Here is a 22,999-nt window from a genome sequence, read left to right on the forward strand (position 1 = left end):
AATGGACGTAAGTCGAACCTTTGAAAATTGCTGACATACTGGGTAGGGCATAATGTCAAACCTTTCCTATATAAACTACCTACATAGTACTGTAATGTAGTGTACAATCATTATTTCATTTTTTTACCATAATTTACTTCTATTGTTTTACTATTTTAATTATTTATGTACCGTATATAATGTATACATGGTAGTGAACTGAACTGTAAATTTTACATCGCATACAGTATCATATGTTACTGTTATCTTTATGTATTGTCGACACAGTGAATGGGAGAATACCACTGGTAGTGTCATCCTGCCAGAATGTTGTGTAACCTATACCCTAAGTAAAGAGAAACAACTCTGGAACATGTGTAATACATAGCTGGCTGGCTGGCCAGGTGGGTGGGTGGTTGGCTGACTGAATGTGGCTCTCTCTCTCTCTCACACAAGTACACGTAAGTCATCATACATAGTATAAATTACCTAGGATAACCCAAAAATCCAGACAAAGTGCTATACAGTGGATCTGTGCTCCAGTGACCTAAATTAATAATAATACTAATTATTGAACATTAAAATGGTATAAAATACCGACAGGTTGTTAGGTAAGACACATATGCAACAGTTAGGTATCTTTATTTCGAAACGTTTCGTCTACACAGTAGGCTTCTTCAGTCGAGTACAGAAAAGTTGATAGAAGCAGAAGATACTTGAAGACGATGTAATCAGTCCATCACCCTTAAAGTTTTGAGGTGGTCAGTCCCTCAGTCTGGAGAAGAGCATTGTTCCAAAGTCTGAAACAATACTGTTTCAGACTCTGGAACAATGCTCTTCTCCAGACTGAGGGACTGACCACCTCAAAACTTTAAGGGTGATGGACTGATTACATCGTCTTCAAGTATCTTCTGCTTCTATCAACTTTTCTGTACTCGACTGAAGAAGCTTACTGTGTAGGCGAAACGTTTCGAAATAAAGATACCTAACTGTTGCATATGTGTCTTACCTAACAATACTAATTATTATTATTATTATTACAATAATACATATGTACTAATATTAATAATAATATTATTATTAAACTATAATAATAGTGTCCACTCATTACTTACCTTAAAATATCTGTAGTATTAATGTAGAGTGAGAGGTGAGTAAACAAGATTAAATGAATAAACAAGAGAGAGAATGAGTGTAGAAGGTTCATGAGTTATGTAAACAAACGTTGTTGTTACCAGCCCGGACACGAATGGTTTTTGTTCACTCTGTCAAGCCGACCAGAAAAACATCTCATATTTTTTAATTTATAAGCTATATGTTATGTAGCATGTTTATTATATAATTTTGAAAAACATCATAGATGGATTAAGCAAAATATCTATATTAACGCTTTATACACATTTAATGTGCCTCATTGATTATTATTGTGTTATTATCATTATTAATATGGTGTCTTCAAGACCAATTGCACTCTTAATGAGTGGCTCTGAGACAGACGCAGAAAGACAGACATACAGACAGACACAGGTATACAGGCAGACAGATACAGACAGGTTTATATGCAACAGTGAAAACAAATAGAGAGTTCGAGAGTAAGAGCCTTTCTTGCCACAATCTCCAGTGCAAGATTCAGACTTCATCTTAGGGGCCATGGTGAAATTTACTGTCCAGTTAATACAGTATGATGCTGCTGATAGGGAAGGGTTACTCAAACTGATGCTGCCTGCATGACGTATTGCCGCTGCGAGTATCGCCAAATATTGTACAGCGGTGTGCATCAGCTGGCCCAGCCCAGCTGCCAGATGCACGGTTGTAAGTCGAGTGGACGTATGTCGAGCAGGTCGTAAGTTGGATGGTAGGTGTGTATATATCTATATATATACAGTATATATGAGTAGTGTACTTGAGTATTCAAGAGCGAGTTAGTGGTTTGCTTCATCTTCACTAGACTCGGAATCTTCCTCTTCATCTATGGAGAAGAAATGTGACCAGCACTGTCCTCCAGGGTACAACTCAGGGAGTACCCTACTCCCACTGTAAAAAAAAATCATACATTATTCATGGACAATTCTTCAATACTGCATTGCACATCAAAATACAAAATGCAGTAATGCATGGAGCAGGATCCTCAGCTGCCTTACTGGGGAATTTTATCAATTTCTAGCATAAAAGTCTTTTTTTTTTTTTTAACGTGCTGGCCATCTCCCACCAAGGAAGGGTGACCCAAAAAAAGAAACACTTTCACCATCATTCACATTATCAGTCTTGCCAGAGGTGCACAGATACAACAGTTTACATGTCATTCTAAACAGCCAATACCTCAAACCTCCTCCTTTAGAATGCTGGCATTGTACTTCCCACCTACAGAATTCAAGTCCATCTAACCAGTTTGCCTGAATCCCTTCACAAAACATTACACTGCTCACACTCCAATAACTTGTCAGGTCCCAAAAACTTCCCCATTATTCTGATTTAATAGATACTATGACAATTTTCTCATCAGTCTACTACATAAAGGCTCTATTGTACTTGATAAAGCCTCACGTAGGTGAATATTTTATTAATACGGATCGTTACTGTGTGTCTTTAACTGCAACACTCTATGTGGAAGATGTACGAAATGTTCTGTATATTAAGGATCTTTCTGCGTGCATATCTACAAGTCATTCACCTTTGTATGAACATTGTATCATGCTCAAATAAAAAATTCTATATAATAATAATAATTATTTCAGCATACAATGTCTGTACAAATGTGAATGACATTTAGGTGTACATGCAGAAAGCACCTTAATTTGCAGAGTATTTCAGGCAAACTTAAGATTAAAATGGGAATGACAATTTCTGCAATTTTATACACACAGTCTCTTAAGTGCATGCAAGTATAAAGTTAAGAGTTACAATGAATGATCTTTAATCTTACATGTATACATACCAGGAGAGTGAGCAGTTCAGTTGTTCACGAGCAACAGTCATAAGATGGTGACAGTCATCCTGAGTGAGTGCTGGAGAGGCTATCTGGATACCTCGGTTACAAATCCACACTGTCACGCCCCTCTCCGCTAGACCCTTAACCAGGTTCTCACAGCCATCTTTGCTCAAGGTGCTCCTCACCAATCCTAAAGTCCAGTATTCCCTGCAGGAACCAGTCATCTCTTCAGAAAAGGCTCGGTTACATGACATAAATACAGTATCTTACAGCTAGGCTTTAAATATTAAGATATTACAAGGACCTCAAAGGAAATAACTGACTTTTTTTATTCCTCGACCAATCAGCCGTATCCCACTGAGGCAGAGTGACCTAAAAACGAAAATTTCTCCTTTTAAATTTAGTAAAGAATACAGAAGAAGGGGTTACTAGCCCCTTGCTCCCGGCATTTTAGTCACCTCTTACGACACGCATGACTTATGGAGGAAGAATTCTGTTCCACTTCCCATGGAGCTTTTTGGGTTATCCTAAGTAATGTACATGTTACTTTAATTGTAATTATGTGTACCATACCATGGCGGAGATAGAGCCTGCAATCAGAGAGTCATAACAATTGTGTCATTGCGATTTTGTGAGTCATGTAGTTTACATGTAGCAAAATATTGTAACGTACAAAGAGAGCCCCTAACATGCATGAACATTTCGGGAAGACTAATTCTAATGCTTACACACAACTTAAACTAGACATAGGTTATGGAGTGGTAAATTTTAATTACGTATTATTACAACAATGGGAGGTAGGAAAATTTATAATTAATAATTAAACAGAAATTATATACAGGGAAACCTCAGTTTTCATATGCACTAGTCTGTATGTAAAACTATGTGGTACGTAGTTATTCTCTATAAAATATATTTCTCATTAATATTTTTGGGTGTCTGGAATGGATTAATCAGACTTATATTATTTCTTATCGGAAATATTAACAAAAAATATATTTTACAGAGAACTATAGTTTTATATGGAGACTAGGGTATACGAAACCCAGGTTCCACCATAGCTTGAGTCATTAGTCTGATGTGAGTAACAAATACTCTCAAGTTGCTAATGCATCTACAATGATAAAACAAATAACAAAAAAAGGCACAATACCGTGACTGGAACGATACACAAATAACCCGCACATAAAAGAGAGAAGCTTACGACGACGTTCCGGTCCAACTTGGACCATTGACAAAGTCACACTAACTAGAAGTGGAGCAGGACGGCTATATATAGGCAGGAAGAGGTGGTGGTAGTAGTAGTAGTACAAGAATGGTATATAATACCGACAAGATGAAATTAAGACACATGCGCAACACCCGGGCATCCCTATCGTAGACGTTTCGCCATCCAGCCAGCCACTGGATGGCAAAACGTCCACAACAAAGACAACCAGACACCGCACATGTGTCTTAATTTCATCAGTAGTTGTAGTATAAAAAAAATTACTGAACATGAAAGGGCGTACTAAGACACTGATGTTAACAACTATAGAATTTACAATGTTTAGGTCTATACATTATTACAGGTGTCTTAATATGTAAGGAACATTGTTTTAAATATAAACTAAAAGTCAAATAGCTAGCAAGTTTATTTAGGCACAGGTACGCATAAGTACAATTATCATACATGGTGTAAATTACCCAGAATAACCCAAAAAAATGTTAGACAAAGTGACTTATTTCCACTGGGGTCCTTGTAATTTATTATTTAAATTTTAAGTTAAAACAGCAAAGTTATTCAACTGTGTGAAAATCAGTTACAATTAAAGGAGATATACTTGGAATAAAGTAAACTGAGTTATTTATAAAGAGAGGTTGAGCAAATACAAGTACCATCCGACTTACAAGACTGAGCTCGGTTCTGATGAACCGGTCATAAGTCAAAATGGACGCAAGTCAAACCTTAGAAAATTACCAACATATTGGGTAAGGCATAATGTCAAACCTTTGCTATATAAAGTACCTACATAGTATCGTATGTTACTTTTTACTAAATATTTTACTACTGTACATGCTGCCAGATGTACGGTCATAAGTACAAGTGGTCGTATGTCGAGCAGGTCGTAAGTCAGATGATACTTGTACTATCATACAAAGAGATGTTAATGAACAAAAAGGCACAATACCATGACTGGAACAATACACAAATAACCCGCACATAGAAGAAACTTATAGCTAGTAATGTTAGTACCACGTAATGAGAAGCAAAGAGAGGTACTGTACACACCACCAACTACTGTTAGGTTGCAGAGTACGAGCAACATCACATGCCCAGTCTACTTGGCTATCAGATACCCCCGATATCACCAGGTGAGGCCCGTAGCTCCGGCATGCTATAGGGTGCAACATGCTCAGTGCAGTTCCTGCCACCACATGTAGCCCTGGAAAGGAAATACAATGTAGAGGTTGCGAAGAACGTAGGTACAGGAGAAACCCCGTATCCACAGGGGATACGTTCCGGAACCTGCCATGGATACTGAAACTGTGGACAGTAGCAAACCCTATACAGGTCTCCCTCCATATTCGCGAGGGTTAGGGGATCAAGAACCTCGCGAATGTTGAAAAATCGCGAATGCTAGGTGCGCAAATATATTGTAGGGAAATGTAATAATAGTATTTACTTAGCCTAACAATACCGCTTCCTTAACCTACTGAACCATGAAAAATCATAAAACGCATGAAAACATCGTAAAATATTGTACTAGTGCCAACCTTTTGGTAAAGAAGGTGAAAAAGACTATAGAATTCAAGAAAGAACTCACAGCAGAGTACCAAGGCGGAGGAGGAAGAGAGAGGGGAAGAATGTGCCTTCAGTGATTCTATGATATGTACAATACTAAAGCAGCACAAGTCGATAAAGCCTATAGCGCCAGCCAGCGATAAAGTGTAGTATTAACAATGTAGCAACTAAGTTAAGCAATTAATCGACAGAAAAAGAACAGCACGAACCTAACTCCTCCAATGTTGTTGGCATTATATAGGGCGACTGACAACACCGCCGTTTCTAGTCTCTACCGCCTCCACCACCACCATGTACGGCTTATGTCTCAGTGGCCATTATACATCCAACACAACAACACTCATGACATACTTAATGACGTATTTTATTCATTCTAGAGTGTATGTCATGTTTCTATGTTTTAATATTGTTTATTATGTCATATTAGATGAATTGTGAGAGATAAATAAGCCATAGAGTTGATATTAGTGTCATAATGAAGGACTATCTTGCCCTATCTCCAAACAAACTCTGCCACCACCACAATTCCTAACATATGTAATGACATATTTTAAATGTGATTGGGCGGCTGGGAATTCACAAATGTTCGAAGCCTGCGAATGTTGAGGGAGACCTGTATATTGTATTTTGCGGCTTATCAAACACATTTCTTTTTTTCAGAAAATATCTCCAAAAACCAGCCTGCATCCTATAAACTGAAGGTCAGTGATGGGAGCTGTAAGTTTGGGGTGTGGGGTGGGCTGTAGCTCTCCCAGTTATGTCCGATGCTGAGCCACTGAAACTAAAACAAGTCTTATAAGCCGCAAAATACGGTATAAGTCCTACACACACTTATTATAAAGTTTAACTGATAAATTATGCACAATAAGTGGAGAATTATCACTTTTTCATTGATGGGAAACACTTCACAGCTTCTCTTAGGCTTTGAAGAACTGCCAACTTCTCTACTTTTGCACTTTGGGGTCATTATTATACAAAATTAAGAGGTATTTTTAGGCTATAGTAAACCGTGGATAACTAAACGGCAGATACCGAATCAGTGGATATGGGGGTTCTACTGTACATCACATGGCAGGTGACCATCACAATGCCCAATATGCATTTCATGCCAGTTACTTTCTTTTGTAGATATGTGTGTTCATGAATAAAAATACTCATGGATACATGTACACCTACACTATTTAGATACATCCCCACCTACACTATTTAGATACATGTACACCTACACTATTTAGATACATGTACAACCAAAGCTATACATGTATCTAAATGGATAAATGTGCACCTTTGGTTTCAAATTTTTGTAAGAACATAAGAAAGGAGGAACACTGCAGTAGGCCTGTTGGCCCATACTGGGCACATCCTTCACAAATCCAACCCACTAACAGAATATACTAACAGAGGTACTCCATCCTTGCAATATTTTCAGTCATTGCAGAGAGAGCATTCCGCATGTGGTCATCGTCCTCAGTGAAAGCTAGCCACAATTGGTTTATCGTCGCAGGTAACGAGGCCACCACTAGACCACTGAGGCAGCCACTGAAGGCAGTTACCCGGCACCTGTGGAAAGACTGTGGGTCACAGATATGACTAAAGTCCAACAGTAAGTCTATTTCTTAAATAAAGAACATACAGGGCTGCAGACACAGTATAACCAGGGCTGAAGACACAGGATAATCAAAATTGTAGACATGTGGAGTTCTTACCCACGACAGTGTCTAAATACAAGATAAAATATTGTAGTGGAAGGAAGGCAGGGTAGGGGTCGGCCTAGGAAAGGTTGGAGGGAGGGGGTAAAGGAGGTTTTGTGTGCAAGGGGCTTGGACTTCCAGCAGGCATGTGTGAGCGTGTTTGATAGGAGTGAATGGAGACAAATGGTTTTTAATACTTGACGTGCTGTTGGAGTGTGAGCAAAGTAACATTTATGAAGGGGTTCAGGGAAACCGGCAGGCCGGACTTGAGTCCTGGAGATGGGAAGTACAGTGTCTGCACTCTGAAGGAGGGGTGTTAATGTTGCAGTTTAAAAACTGTAGTGTAAAGCACCCTTCTGGCAAGACAGTGATGGAGTGAATGATGGTGAAAGTTTTTCTTTTTCGGGCCACCCTGCGCTGGTGGGAATCGGCCAGTGTGATAATAAAAAATAATTGCATTTGCTGCTATATTTTACAAAATAAAGAACAATAATTGCATATATTTTTTTTTTTATTTTTGCATGCACATATTTGTCACAGTTGGTGTACACTACTGACAAGCTATGGGTGTTATATGTGGATATACATGGTGTACACAGCTGGTGTACACAGTTGGTGTACACACTACTGACACTTGAACACATTTTTAATAAATTTTATAATAATCTTTTCAACCTCTCCTCTTGCTAATTTACTTTTCCCCTATATTATATAAGGTACATAAAGATATCAATATACCAAATGCAAGCAATGTGCATATTAATTTTCTTTTTAACACGGCAGCCGTTTCCCACTGAGGCACGATTACCCAAAAAGAAAGAAAAAACTTTCATTATCATTCAACACCTTCACCATCATTCATACATAATCACTGTCTTTGAAGAGGCGCTCAGATATGATAGTTTAGATGTCTCTCTAAACTGCCAATATCCGAAACCCCTCCTTTAAAGTGCAGGCATTGTACTTCCCATTTCCAGGACTCAAGTCCGACTAACCAGTTTCCCTGAATCCCTTCACAAAATATTACCCAACTTACACTCTAACAGCTCATCAGGTCCCAAAGACCATTCATCTCCATTCACTCCTATCTAACATGCTCACGCACGCTTACCTGGAGTTTACCTGGAGAGAGTTTCAAGGGTCAACGCCCCTGCAGCTCAGTCTGAGACTAGACCTAATGGTGGATCAGGGTCTGATCAACTAGGCTGTTACTGCTGGCCACACGCAAACTGACATACGAACAACAGCCCGGTTAGTCAGGTACTGACTTTAGGTGCCTCTCCAGTGCCTTCTTGAAAACAGCTTGCTGGAAGTCCAAGCCCCTTGCCCACAAAACCTCCTTTACCCCCATCCCTCCAACCTTTTTGAAGATGACCCCTACCCCGCCTTCCTTCCCCTACACATTTATACACTCTCCAAGTCATTCTACTTCGTTCCATTCTGTCTAAATGACCAAACCACCCCAACAACCCCTGTTCAGCCCTCTGACTAATACTTTTAGTAACTCCACACCTCCTCCTACTTTCCACACTACGAATTCTCTGCCTAATACTTACACCACGCATTACCCTTAGACACGACATCTCCACTGCCTCCAGCCTCCTCCTTACTGCAACATTCACACCCATATAAGAGTATTGCTACCACTAACAGATATAAAGATTATTATTATTATTAAATATTATTCTTACTATAATGACATAACCTCAATAACCTATGTCTAGTTTTTAAGTAGTTTGGGAGCACTAGGATTATTATTTTATTATTATTAACACATCAGCCGATTCCCACCAAGGCAGGGTGGTCCAAAAAAGAAAAACTCTCATCATTGTTCACTCCATCACTGTCTTGCCAGAGGGATGCTTTACATTACAGTTATAAAACTGCAACATTAACACCCCTCCTTCAGAGTGCACTGTACTTCCCATCTCCAGGACTCAAGTCCAGCCTGCCGGTTTCCCTGAATCCCTTCATAAATGTTTCTCTGCTTACACTCCAACAGCACGTCAAGTATTAAAAACCATCTGTCTCCATTCACTCCTATCAGAAACGCTCACGCATGCCTGCTGGAAGTCCAAGCCCCTTGCACACAAAACCTCCTTTATCCCCTCCCTCCAACCTTTCCTACGCCAACCCCTACCCCGCCTTCCCTCCACTACAGATTTATACACTCTCGAAGTCATTCTGTTTTGTTCCATTCTCTCTACATGTCCAAACCACCTCAACAACCCCTCCTCAGCCCTCTGGATAATAGTTTTGGTAATCCCACACCTCCTAATTTCCAAACTACGAATTCTCTGCATTATATTCACACCACACATTGCCCTCAGACATGACATCTCCACTGCCTCCAGCCTTCTCCTCGTTGCAACATTCATCACCCATGCTTCACGCCCATACAAGAGTGTTGGTACAACTATACTCTCATACATTCCCCTCTTTGCTTCCACGGACAAAGTTCTTTGTCTCCACAGACTCCTAAGTGCACCACTCACCCTTTTCCCCTCATCAATTCAATGATTCACCTCATCCTTCATAGACCCATCTGTTGATATGTCCACTCCTAAATATCTGAATGAATTCACCTCCTCCATACTCTCTCCCTCCAATCTGATATCCAATCTTTCGTCACCTAATCTTTTTGTTATCCTCATAACCGTACTCTTTCCTATACGTGTATTCACTTTTTTCTTCTTTTACATACCCTACCAAATTCATCCACTGACCTCAGCAACTTCTCTTCAGAATCTCCCAAAAGCACAGTGTCATCAGCAAAGAGCAACTGTGACAACTCCCACTTTGTGTGTGATTCTTTATCTTTTAACTCCACACCTCTTGCCAAGACCCTCGCATTCACTTCTCTTACAACCCCATCTATAAATATACTGAACAACCATGGTGACATCACACATCGTTTTCTAAGGCCTACTTTTACTGGGAAATAATCTCCCTCTTTCCTACATACTCTAACCTGAGCCTCACTATCCTTGTAATAACTCTTCGCTGCTTTTGGTAACCTACTTCCTACACCATACACCTGCAACATCTGCCACATTGCCCCCCCTATCCACCCTGTCATATGCCTTTTCCAAATCCATAAATGCCACAAAAACCTCTTTACCCCTATCTAAATACTGTTCACTTATATATTTCACTGTAAACACTTGGTCTACACACCCCCTACCTTTCCTAAAGCCTCCTTGTTCCTCTGCTATCCTACTCTCCGTCTTACTCTTAATTCTTTCCATAATAACTCTACCATACACTTTACCAGGTATACTCAACAGACTTATTCCCCTATAATTTTTGCACTCTCTTTTATCCCCTTTGCCTTTATACAAACAAACTATGCATGTTCTCTGCCAGTCCCAGGTACCTTACCCTCTTCCATACATTTATTAAATAATAGCAATGACCACTCCAAAACTATATCCCCACCTGCTTTAACATTTCTATCTTCATCCCATCAATCCCGGCTGCCTTACCCCCTTTCATTTTACCTACTGCCTCATGAACTTCCCCCACACTCACAACTGGCTCTTCCTCACTCCTACAAGATGTTATTCCTCCTTGCCCTATACATGAAATCACAGCTTCCCTATCTTCATCAACATTTAACAATTCCTCAAAATATTCTCTCCATCTTCCCCATACCTCTAACTCTCCATTTAATAACTCTCCTCTCCTATTTTTAACTGACAAATCCATTTGTTCTCTAGGCTTCCTTAACTTGTTAATCTCACTCCAAAACTTTTTCTTATTTTCAACAAAATTTGTTGATAACATCTCACCCACTCTCTCATTTGTTCTCTTTTTACACTGCTCAAAATACATTGCATGCTAGTGGAAATACCAAGGACCCCAATGGAAATAAGTCACCTTGCCTGACTTTTTTGGATTATTCAAAATCCAAATTCAAAAATTTATTTCTTTGCGTAGTATACAATGTGCAGTTTACTAGCATGTATGAGCACCTCGGGCAGGCTACGTAATTTATGCTATGTATAATAATTGTATGTATGTATACCTGTGTCTATATAAACTTACTTAATGGGATCCTTGAAAATTCAGCACAAAAACCCCAGTGTGGGGGGGGGTCAAAATATACAGCTCAATTAATATTCCAAGTGTCTGACCCATGTGGGTTATTATCGAACATTTCATCACCTCAAAAATTCAAATTCTAATCCTTTATTTCTTTGTACGGTACAATGTGTAGTTAACATGTGATGAACACGTTGGGGACCTGTACTGGGTATAATAATGATATGTTATTATACACAATAATGATATACAGTGGAACCTCGGTGCTTGAACAGCTCAGTACTCGAACAATTCGGTATTTGAACACTTTGTTCGGTAAACAAATAGCTCAGTAGTCAACCGTCTGCTCGGCACTCGACCAAACAAACACAAACTGCCAGAGTTCGCTGTAAATTATTTTTTGTTTCTTCGCATTTTTTTTTTACATTATGTATTTGTGTAAATAAGTCACCATGGGGCCTAAGAGGTTTAGTGATAACAGCCAACCAAAAAGTAAATCGGTTGGGGAAAATTAGTTCTGTACTCAAACAGATCGACTCTGGAACAAATTAAGTTTGAGTGCCGAGGTTCCACCATAATAATGACATTATACACAATAATTATATAATAATGATATACACAATAGAGAAGATTCAAAATGTCTTTGTAAACTAAGGACTTGCTGTACTGACAGGCACAAAGAAATCCACTAGAAGGCGCGAGTATAGTTAAAGTGAAGGGACGTTTTATGACTTACTTGGCGCTAGACTGAGTGAGAATGGTAATATGCTCGTCTGATGAGCCAGCTCTGGGCAGCTGCCAATCATATCTCAAAAAAAGATTCACCTCACAGTCGCGCATTGCCACCACCTGCAGAGCCTCACGAAGCCCCGGGATATTACTCGGTCGCTTCAGAAGCTCGAACGTCACGGTCTTGGGTTGCAAGTGCATCATATCATTAGCAAATGATGCCACACAGTTGTCATAAATGACCACATGGTCTTGGTGGGTATGGTGAGGGCAGGTTGCCGTGCCCCTTGGGTGAATGTTACCAAACATAGCACATGTAGTACCTTATATCTGAAAATTGTACAAGAATGGTATATAACAAATTAAAACACATGTGAAACATCTGGGTATCTTTATTGTAGATGTTTTGCCATCCAGTGGCTTTATCAATACAAATTCCAGGACATAAATTGAAGACAGTAGAACTACATACAGAAGACGATGTAATCAGTCCGTCAGCCTTGGCATTGGTGCGAACAGCACAGTAGTCGTGGATGTTCTGATTACCTCGTCTTCTGTATATAGTTCTACTGTCTTCAAATTATGTCATGGAATTTGTATTGATAAAGCCGCTGGACGGTGAAACCTGAAACCTGAACAAGTGTTTAATTGTGACACTGACAATGTTGCGAAACACTTTAGGAATGTCATAAATTATTATTATTATAATCAAGGGTGAAGCGCTAAACCCGGAGGATTATACAACGCCTGGGGGGGTGTGGAAGGCATTCAGGCTTAATTCGGGGAATTGGAGCACAGATCCAATTCCCTAAATCAAGAGCCCTTCACCAACATCAAGGAACCTTCCTTGAGGGGGTAATGTCATAAAGGAACGGGAGGTACAGGCCTCTATGGATAGATATGTTGTGCGACACAAGTCCAGTGACGCTCAAGCTGGTCCTAGTGGCATTAAAAGAAGGGAAGTAGCCCCGGAAAAGGACTTGCTACCTCAGGTCCTAATGGAAGGGGATTCCCCTTCTAAATACGAACACCATCCATACTCTCCCGTCCTCCCGTTCCATCAATCATCACCAGATCTTCAATAAAGGTAAGTGTCAATTATTCTTTTGTTATTTGTTGTTATTGTAATTACTCTATTGCATTAAACTTAATATTTCACGTGGTAAAATTTTTTTTTTCATACTTTTGGGTGTCTTGCACGGATTAATTTGATTTCCATTATTTCTTATGGGGAAAATTGATTCGGTTTCCAATACAGTGGACCCCCGCATAACGATGGCATCACATAGCGATTATTTCGCATACCGCTTACTTTAATTGCAAAAATTTTGCCTCACATACCGCTTAAAAACCCGCTTACCGATTTTCGTCCGAGACGCGTCCAATGTGCGGCCTGAGCCACGCTCACATGTTCCGCCGGTGGCATTGTTTACCAGCCAGCCTCCGCGGTAACATCCAAGCATACAATCGGAATATTTCGTATTATTACAGTGTTTTCGGTGCTTTTTCTGGAAAATAAGTGACCATGGGCCCCAAGAAAGCTTCTAGTGCCAACCCTACAGCAATAAGGGTGAGAATTACAATAGAGATGAAGAAAAAGATCATTGATAAGTATGAAAGTGGAGTGCATGTCTCCGAGCTGGCCAGGTTGTATAATAAACCCCAATCAACCATCGCTACTATTGGTGGTACAGCTGCTGCTGCTGCTGCACTGTCAGCTGCTGCTGCTGTAGCACCGTTGTTGGTGTGGCTTATTGAGAATACCAAGAAACAATTAACCCCAGAGGATTTGCCACCCAGGATAACCCAAAAAAGTCAGTGTCATCGAAGACTGTAACTTATTTCCATTGGGGTCCTTAATCTTGTCTCCCAGGATGCAACCCACACAAGTCGACTAACACCCAGGTGAATAGGGAAAAATGCCTGGAACTAGTGCTCATATTGGTGAATTTAAAGCCAGCAAAGGTTGGTTTGAGAGATTTAAGAATCGTAGTGGCATACACAGTGTGATAAGGCCTGTTCTGGAAGAAAATGCCAAACAGGACCTACAGTACTCAGGAGGAAAAGGCACTCCCAGGACACAGTGTCTCATCAGTCATTGCTGCATCTTCAATAAAGGTAAGTGTCATTTATTCTTCATTTAGTAGACTAGTACATGCACAATATATATTGTGCATGTACTACTCTACTATTGTGCATGTATCCTTCTCTTTGTGTGTAGGAAAATGTATATTTCATGTGGTAAAAATTTTTTTTTCATACTTTTGGGTGTCTTGCACGGATTAATTTGATTTCCATTATTTCTTATGGGGAAAATTCATTCACATAGCGATTATTTCGCATAACAATTACCCCTCTTGCACGGATTAAAATCGTTAACCGGGGGTCCACTGTAATTTTGGTTTACGATGAGCTCTCAGGAATGGATTAATATCATTGGTCGAGGGTCCACAGTATATATTTATATATATATATATATATATATATATATATATATATATATATATATATATATATATATATATATATACACATATATATATATATATATATATATATATATATATATATATATATATATATATATATATACATATATATATATATATATATATACATATATATATATATATATATATATACATATATATATATATATATATATACATATATATATATATATATATATATATATATATATATATATATATATATATATATATATATATATATATATATATATACATATATATATATATATATATATATATATATATATATATAGAGAGAGAGAGAGAGAGAGAGAGAGAGAGAGAGAGAGAGAGAGAGAGAGATGGATAGATTAGATAGATATAAATAGATAGTATAGATAAAAGAGAACATTATAAAACAAGAGTAAAGTGTTAACTTCACCATCAATATTCTACTCAATATAAACATTATCAACAATATAAACATTATCAACAATATAAACATCATCAACAATATAAACATTATCAATATAAACATTATCAATATAAAGATCATCGACACCATGCCCAGCCCTTCTAGGGTAGGGTAGGTGCCCGAGCCCGAGCCTTTAGCTCATATGACTGTCATTCCCATTTGCCCCCTTGAGGCGGGGATGGCAGACCAGAGAGGCCTAGCTTGTGGCTAGGCCTGGGGACAGTTGGTCCTGAGGCCTAGCTTGTGGCTAGGCCTGGGGACAGTTGGTCCTGAGGCCTAGCTTGTGGATAGGCCTGGGGACAGTTGGTCCTGAGGCCTAGCTTGTGGCTAGGCCTGGGGACAGTTGGTCCTGAGGCCTAGCTTGTGGCTACGCCTGGGGACAGTTGGTCCTGAGGCCTAGCTTGTGGATAGGCCTGGGGACAGTTGGTCCTGAGGCCTAGCTTGTGGCTACGCCTGGGGACAGTTGGTCCTGAGGCCTAGCTTGTGGCTAGGCCTGGGGACAGTTGGTCCTGAGGCCTAGCTTGTGGCTAGGCCTGGGGACAGTTGGTCCTGAGGCCTAGCTTGTGGCTAGGCCTGGGGACAGTTGGTCCTGAGGCCTAGCTTGTGGCTAGGCCTGGGGACAGTTGGTCCCAAAGATGAGGAGGTACTTGTGCCTCCTCCCATGGCAGACTTAGGTCTCAGACACTCCCTAAAGAGGGAGTCAAGGCCGGGCCACCACTTGGAAAAGGCCCGGGCCGGGAGAATACCGACGAATCTTTAATAATTATCATCAATATAAACATTATCATCATTAACAACTCATTTCCTTCGGTTTAAATATAAAATTGTACCAATAAACCTGATAATAATAAACCTGGATAATAATAAACCTGGATAATAATAAACCTGGATAATAATAAACCTGGATAATAATAAACCTGGATAATAATAAACCTGGATAATAATAAACCTGGATAATAATAAACCTGGATAATAATAAACCTGGATAATAATAAACCTGGATAATAATAAACCTGGATAATAATAAACCTGGATAATAATAAACCTGGATAATAATAAACCTGGATAATAATAAACCTGGATAATAATAAACTTAAATAAGTTAAACTTACCACTGGATGATAATAATAAACTAGTTAAACTTACCACTGAGAGTAAGATGGATGATGATGATAATAAACTTTGTTGTCATCTGATGTATATTTATATGTATCATCTCTGTTATATTATATCTCCTTATTTATATCTCCCTTGTATTAAAATATATTCATAATATATCTTTAATACTATTTGCTATCTTAAAACACAATTAAATTGGTTTATTTGGTTTAATTTGTGTTATTTATATGAGGGTTATTTATCTTGATTTATTCCCTTATATTTAAAAATAAATTTATCTCGTTCTATATACACTGAGATATATATATATATTTCAGTGTATATATATAATATCCTTCGTATTTATTTAATTTTAAATGTATTTTATACACACTCTCTCTGTTGACTTGCAGCTTGTATTGATGATTGAAGCCCCATACCCATCCTGTGGGTGGTTGATGACCCGTACCCATCCTGTGGGTGGTTGATGCCCCATACCCATCTTGTGGGTGGTTGATGCCCCATACCCATCCTGTGGGTGGTTGATGACCCATACCCATCCTGTGGGTGGTTGATGATCCGTACCCATCTTGTGGGTGGTTGATGCCCCATACCCATCCTGTGGGTGGTTGATGCCCCATACCCATCCTGTGGGTGGTTGATGATCCGTACCCATCTTGTGGGTGGTTGATGACCCATACCCATCCTGTGAGTGGTTGATGCCCCATACCCATCCTGTGGGTGGTTGATGCCCCATACCCATCCTGTGGGTGGTTGATGACCCATACCCATCCTGTGGGTGGTTGATGCCCCATACCCATCCTGTGGGTGGTTGATGACCCGTACCCATCCTGTGGGTGGTTGATGCCCCATACCCATCTTGTGGGTGGTTGATGCCCCATACCCATCCTGTGGGTGGTTGATGACCCATACCCATCCTGTGGGTGGTTGATGACCCGTACCCATCCTGTGGGTGGTTGATGACCCATACCCATCCTGTGGGTGGTTGATGACCCATACCCATCCTGTGGGTGGTTGATCCATACCCATCCTGTGGGTGGTTGATGACCTGTACCCATCCTGTGGGTGGTTGATGATCCGTACCCATCCTGCGGGTGGTTAATGACCCATACCCATCCTGTGGGTGGTTGATGATCCATACCCATCCTGTGGGTGGTTCATGACCCATACCCATCCTGTGGGTGGTTGATGCCCCATACCCATCCTGTGGGTGGTTGATGCCCATACCCATCCTGTGGGTGGTTGACGCCCCATACCCATCCTGTGGGTGGTTGATGCCCCATACCCATCCTGTGGGTGGTTGATGACCCATACCCATCCTGTGGGTGGTTGATGACCCATACCCATCCTGTGGGTGGTTGATGATCCGTACCATCTTGTGGGTGGTTGATGACCCATACCCATCCTGTAGGTGGTTGATGATCCGTACCCATCCTGTGGATGGTTAATAACCCATACCCATCCTGTGGGTGGTTGATGACCCATACCCATCCTGTGGGTGGTTCATGACCCATACCCATCCTGTGGGTGGTTGATGATCCATACCCATCTTGTGGGTGGTTGATGACCCGTACCCATCCTGTGGATGGTTGATAACCCATACCCATCCTGTGGGTGGTTGATGACCCATACCCATCCTGTGGGTGGTTGATGATCCATACCCATCTTGTGGGTGGTTGATGACCCGTACCCATCCTGTGGATGGTTGATGACCCATACCCATCCTGTGGGTGGTTGATGACCCATACCCATCCTGTGGGTGGTTGATGACCCATACCCATCCTGTGGGTGGTTGATGCCCCATACCCATCCTGTGGGTGGTTGATGCCCCATACCCATCCTGTGGGTGGTTGATGCCCCATACCCATCCTGTGGGTGGTTGATGACCCATACCCATCCTGTGGGTGGTTGATGCCCCATACCCATCCTGTGGGTGGTTGATGCCCCATACCCATCCTGTGGGTAGTTGATGCCCCATACCCATCCTGTGGGTGGTTGATGCCCCATACCCATCCTGTGGGTGGTTGATGACCCATACCCATCCTGTGGGTGGTTGATGACCCATACCCATCCTGTGGGTGGTTGTTGACCCATACCCATCCTGTGGGTGGTTGATGACCCATACCCATCCTGTGGGTGGTTGATGCCCCATACCCATCCTGTGGGTGGTTGATGCCCCATACCCATCCTGTGGGTGGTTGATGACCCATACCCATCCTGTGGGTGGTTGATGACCCATACCCATCCTGTGGGTGGTTGATGACCCATACCCATCCTGTGGGTGGTTGATGACCCATACCCATCCTGTGGGTGGTTGATGACCCGTACCCATCCTGTGGATGGTTGATGACCCGTACCCATCCTGTGGGTGGTTGATGCCCCATACCCATCCTGTGGATGGTTGATGACCCTTACCCATCCTGTGGATGGTTGATGACCCATACCCATCCTGTGGGTGGTTGATGCCCCATACCCATCCTGTGGATGGTTGATGACCCGTACCCATCCTGTGGGTGGTTGATGATCCGTACCCATCCTGTGGATGGTTCATGACCCATACCCATCCTGTGGGTGGTTGATGCCCCATACCCATCCTGTGGGTGGTTGGTGATCCGTACCCATCCTGTGGGTGGTTGATGACCTGTACCCATCCTGTGGATGGTTGATGACCCATACCCATCCTGTGGGTGGTTGATGACCTGTACCCATCCTGTGGATGGTTGATGACCTGTACGCATCCTGTGGGTGGTTGATGCCCCATACCCATCCTGTGGATGGTTGATGACCCATACCCATCCTGTGGATGGTTGATGACCCATACCCATCCTGTGGGTGGCTGATGCCCCATACCCATCCTGTGGATGGTTGATGACCCATACCCATCCTGTGGATGGTTGATGACCCATACCCATCCTGTGGGTGGTTGATGACCCGTACCCATCCTGTGGATGGTTGATGACCCGTACCCACCCTGTGGGTGGTTGATGACCCGTACCCATCCTGTGGGTGGTTGATGACCCGTACCCATCCTGTGGATGGTTGATGACCCATACCCATCCTGTGGGTGGTTGATGCCCCATACCCATCCTGTGGATGGTTGATAACCCATACCCATCCTGTGGATGGTTGATGCCCCATACCCATTCTGTGGATGGTTGATAACCCGTACCCATACTGTGGATGGTTGATGACCCGTACCCATCCTGTGGATGGTTGATGACCCGTACCCATCCTGTGGGTGGTTGATGACCTGTACCCATCCTGTGGATGGTTGATGACCCATACCCATCCTGTGGGTGGTTGATGACCCATACCCATCCTGTGGATGGTTGATGACCCATACCCATCCTGTGGATGGTTGATGACCCATACCCATCCTGTGAGTGGTTGATGCCCCATACCCATCCTGTGGGTGGTTGATGCCCCATACCCATCCTGTGGGTGGTTGATGACCCGTACCCATCCTGTGGGTGGTTGATGCCCCATACCCATCTTGTGGGTGGTTGATGCCCCATACCCATCCTGTGGGTGGTTGATGACCCATACCCATCCTGTGGGTGGTTGATGATCCGTACCCATCTTGTGGGTGGTTGATGCCCCATACCCATCCTGTGGGTGGTTGATGCCCCATACCCATCCTGTGGGTGGTTGATGACCCGTACCCATCCTGTGGGTGGTTGATGACCCATACCCATCCTGTGGGTGGTTGATGATCCGTACCCATCTTGTGGGTGGTTGATGACCCATACCCATCCTGTGAGTGGTTGATGCCCCATACCCATCCTGTGGGTGGTTGATGCCCCATACCCATCCTGTGGGTGGTTGATGACCCATACCCATCCTGTGGGTGGTTGATGCCCCATACCCATCCTGTGGGTGGTTGATGACCCTGACCCATCCTGTGGGTGGTTGATGCCCCATACCCATCTTGTGGGTGGTTGATGCCCCATACCCATCCTGTGGGTGGTTGATGACCCATACCCATCCTGTGGGTGGTTGATGATCCGTACCCATCTTGTGGGTGGTTGATGCCCCATACCCATCCTGTGGGTGGTTGATGCCCCATACCCATCCTGTGGGTGGTTGATGACCCATACCCATCCTGTGGGTGGTTGATGACCCATACCCATCCTGTGAGTGGTTGATGCCCCATACCCATCCTGTGGGTGGTTGATGCCCCATACCCATCCTGTGGGTGGTTGATGACCCATACCCATCCTGTGGGTGGTTGATGCCCCGTACCCATCCTGTGGGTGGTTGATGCCCCATACCCATCCTGTGGGTGGTTGATGCCCCATACCCATCCTGTGGGTGGTTGATGACCCATACCCATCCTGTGGGTGGTTGATGACCCATACCCATCCTGTGGGTGGTTGATGATCCGTACCCATCCTGTGGATGGTTGATAACCCATACCCATCCTGTGGGTGGTTGATGACCCATACCCATCCTGTGGGTGGTTGATGACCCATACCCATCCTGTGGGTGGTTGATGATCCATACCCATCTTGTGGGTGGTTGATGACCCGTACCCATCCTGTGGATGGTTGATAACCCATACCCATCCTGTTGGTGGTTGATGACCCATACCCATCCTGTGGGTGGTTGATGATCCGTACCCATCTTGTGGGTGGTTGATGATCCGTACCCATCCTGTGGATGGTTGATGACCCATACCCATCCTGTGGGTGGTTGATGACCCATACCCATCCTGTGGGTGGTTGATGACCCATACCCATCCTGTGGGTGGTTGATGCCCCATACCCATCCTGTGGGTGGTTGATGCCCCATACCCATCCTGTGGGTGGTTGATGCTCCATACCCATCCTGTGGGTGGTTGATGCCCCATACCCATCCTGTGGGTGGTTGATGACCCATACCCATCCTGTGGGTGGTTGATGCCCCATACCCATCCTGTGGGTGGTTGATGTCCCATACCCATCCTGTGGGTGGTTGATGCCCCATACCCATCCTGTGGGTGGTTGATGACCCATACCCATCCTGTGGGTGGTTGATGACCCATACCCATCCTGTGGGTGGTTGATGACCCATACCCATCCTGTGGGTGGTTGTTGACCCATACCCATCCTGTGGGTGGTTGATGACCCATACCCATCCTGTGGGTGGTTGATGCCCCATACCCATCCTGTGGGTGGTTGATGCCCCATACCCATCCTGTGGGTGGTTGATGACCCATACCCATCCTGTGGGTGGTTGATGACCCATACCCATCCTGTGGGTGGTTGATGACCCATACCCATCCTGTGGGTGGTTGATGACCCATACCCATCCTGTGGGTGGTTGATGACCCGTACCCATCCTGTGGATGGTTGATGACCCATACCCATCCTGTTTGTTGTTGATGCCCCATACCCATCCTGTGGATGGTTGATGACCCTTACCCATCCTGTGGATGGTTGATGACCCATACCCATCCTGTGGATGGTTGATGACCCGTACCCATCCTGTGGGTGGTTGATGATCCGTACCCATCCTGTGGGTGGTTGGTGATCCGTACCCATCCTGTGGATGGTTGATGACCCGTACCCATCCTGTGGATGGTTGATGACCCGTACCCATCCTGTGGGTGGTTGATGCCCCATACCCATCCTGTGGGTGGTTGGTGATCCGTACCCATCCTGTGGATGGTTGATGACCCGTACCCATCCTGTGGATGGTTGATGACCCGTACCCATCCTGTGGATGGTTGATGACCTGTACCCATCCTGTCGATGGTTGATGACCTGTACCCATCCTGTGGATGGTTGATGACCCATACCCATCCTGTGGGTGGTTGATGACCTGTACCCATCCTGTGGATGGTTGATGACCCGTACCCACCCTGTGGGTGGTTGATGACCCGTACCCATCCTGTGGGTGGTTGATGACCCGTACCCATCCTGTGGATGGTTGATGACCCATACCCATCCTGTGGGTGGTTGATGCCCCATACCCATCCTGTGGATGGTTGATAACCCATACCCATCCTGTGGATGGTTGATGCCCCATACCCATTCTGTGGATGGTTGATAACCCGTACCCATACTGTGGATGGTTGATGACCCGTACCCATCCTGTGGATGGTTGATGACCCGTACCCATCCTGTGGGTGGTTGATGACCTGTACCCATCCTGTGGATGGTTGATGACCCATACCCATCTTGTGGGTGGTTGATGACCCATACCCATCCTGTGGATGGTTGATGACCCATACCCATCCTGTGGATGGTTGATGACCCATACCCATCCTGTGGGTGGTTGATGCCCCATGCCCATCCTGTGGATGGTTGATGACCTGTACCCATCCTGTGGATGGTTGATGACCCGTACCCATCCTGTGGGTGGTTGATGACCCGTACCCATCCTGTGGATGGTTGATGACCTGTACCCATCCTGTGGGTGGTTGATGACCCATACCCATCCTGTGGGTTATTGATGCCACATATGCATCATGTAGGTGGTTGATGTCCTATACCATCCTGTAGGTTGATGCCCCATACACATCCTGTGGGTTATTGATGCCTCATACCCATCCTGTGGGTGGTTGATACCATTGTACCCATCCTGTGGGTTAGTGATGCCCAATACCCAGTCTGTGGTTAGTAATAACCACATACCCATACTATGTGTACCCCGGTGGCCTGGTGGCTAAAGCTCCCACTTCACACACGGAGGGCCCGGGTTCGATTCCCGGCGGGTGGAAACATTTCGACACGTTTCCTTACACCTATTGTCCTGTTCACCTAGCAGCAAATAGGTACCTGGGTGTTAGTCGAC

General features: G+C 43.4%; 1 protein-coding gene and 1 long non-coding RNA gene across 2 annotated transcripts; one reads left to right on the forward strand and one right to left on the reverse strand.

The window, feature by feature from the left end:
• Positions 1–1,362: 1,362 nt before the first annotated feature.
• On the reverse strand, positions 1,363–16,302 carry LOC128704674 (uncharacterized). The gene is made up of 6 exons (XM_053799823.2): positions 16,250–16,302; positions 12,165–12,487; positions 7,093–7,253; positions 5,181–5,334; positions 2,915–3,115; positions 1,363–2,013 (listed from the first exon to the last, which is right to left on the reverse strand). Exons 2-6 carry the CDS (start codon positions 12,464–12,466, stop codon positions 1,902–1,904), a joined length of 930 nt encoding a protein of 309 aa, XP_053655798.1. The 5' UTR covers positions 12,467–12,487; positions 16,250–16,302; the 3' UTR covers positions 1,363–1,901.
• On the forward strand, positions 5,499–12,233 carry LOC128704681 (uncharacterized). The gene is made up of 4 exons (XR_011390983.1): positions 5,499–6,073; positions 6,354–6,394; positions 7,123–7,296; positions 12,102–12,233. It is a non-coding gene; the product is annotated as an uncharacterized lncRNA (long non-coding RNA).
• Positions 16,303–22,999: the final 6,697 nt, after the last annotated feature.

The sequence above is a fragment of the Cherax quadricarinatus genome, chromosome 100, assembly GCF_038502225.1.
Source record: "Cherax quadricarinatus isolate ZL_2023a chromosome 100, ASM3850222v1, whole genome shotgun sequence".
Classification (NCBI taxonomy): Eukaryota; Metazoa; Arthropoda; class Malacostraca; order Decapoda; family Parastacidae; genus Cherax; species Cherax quadricarinatus.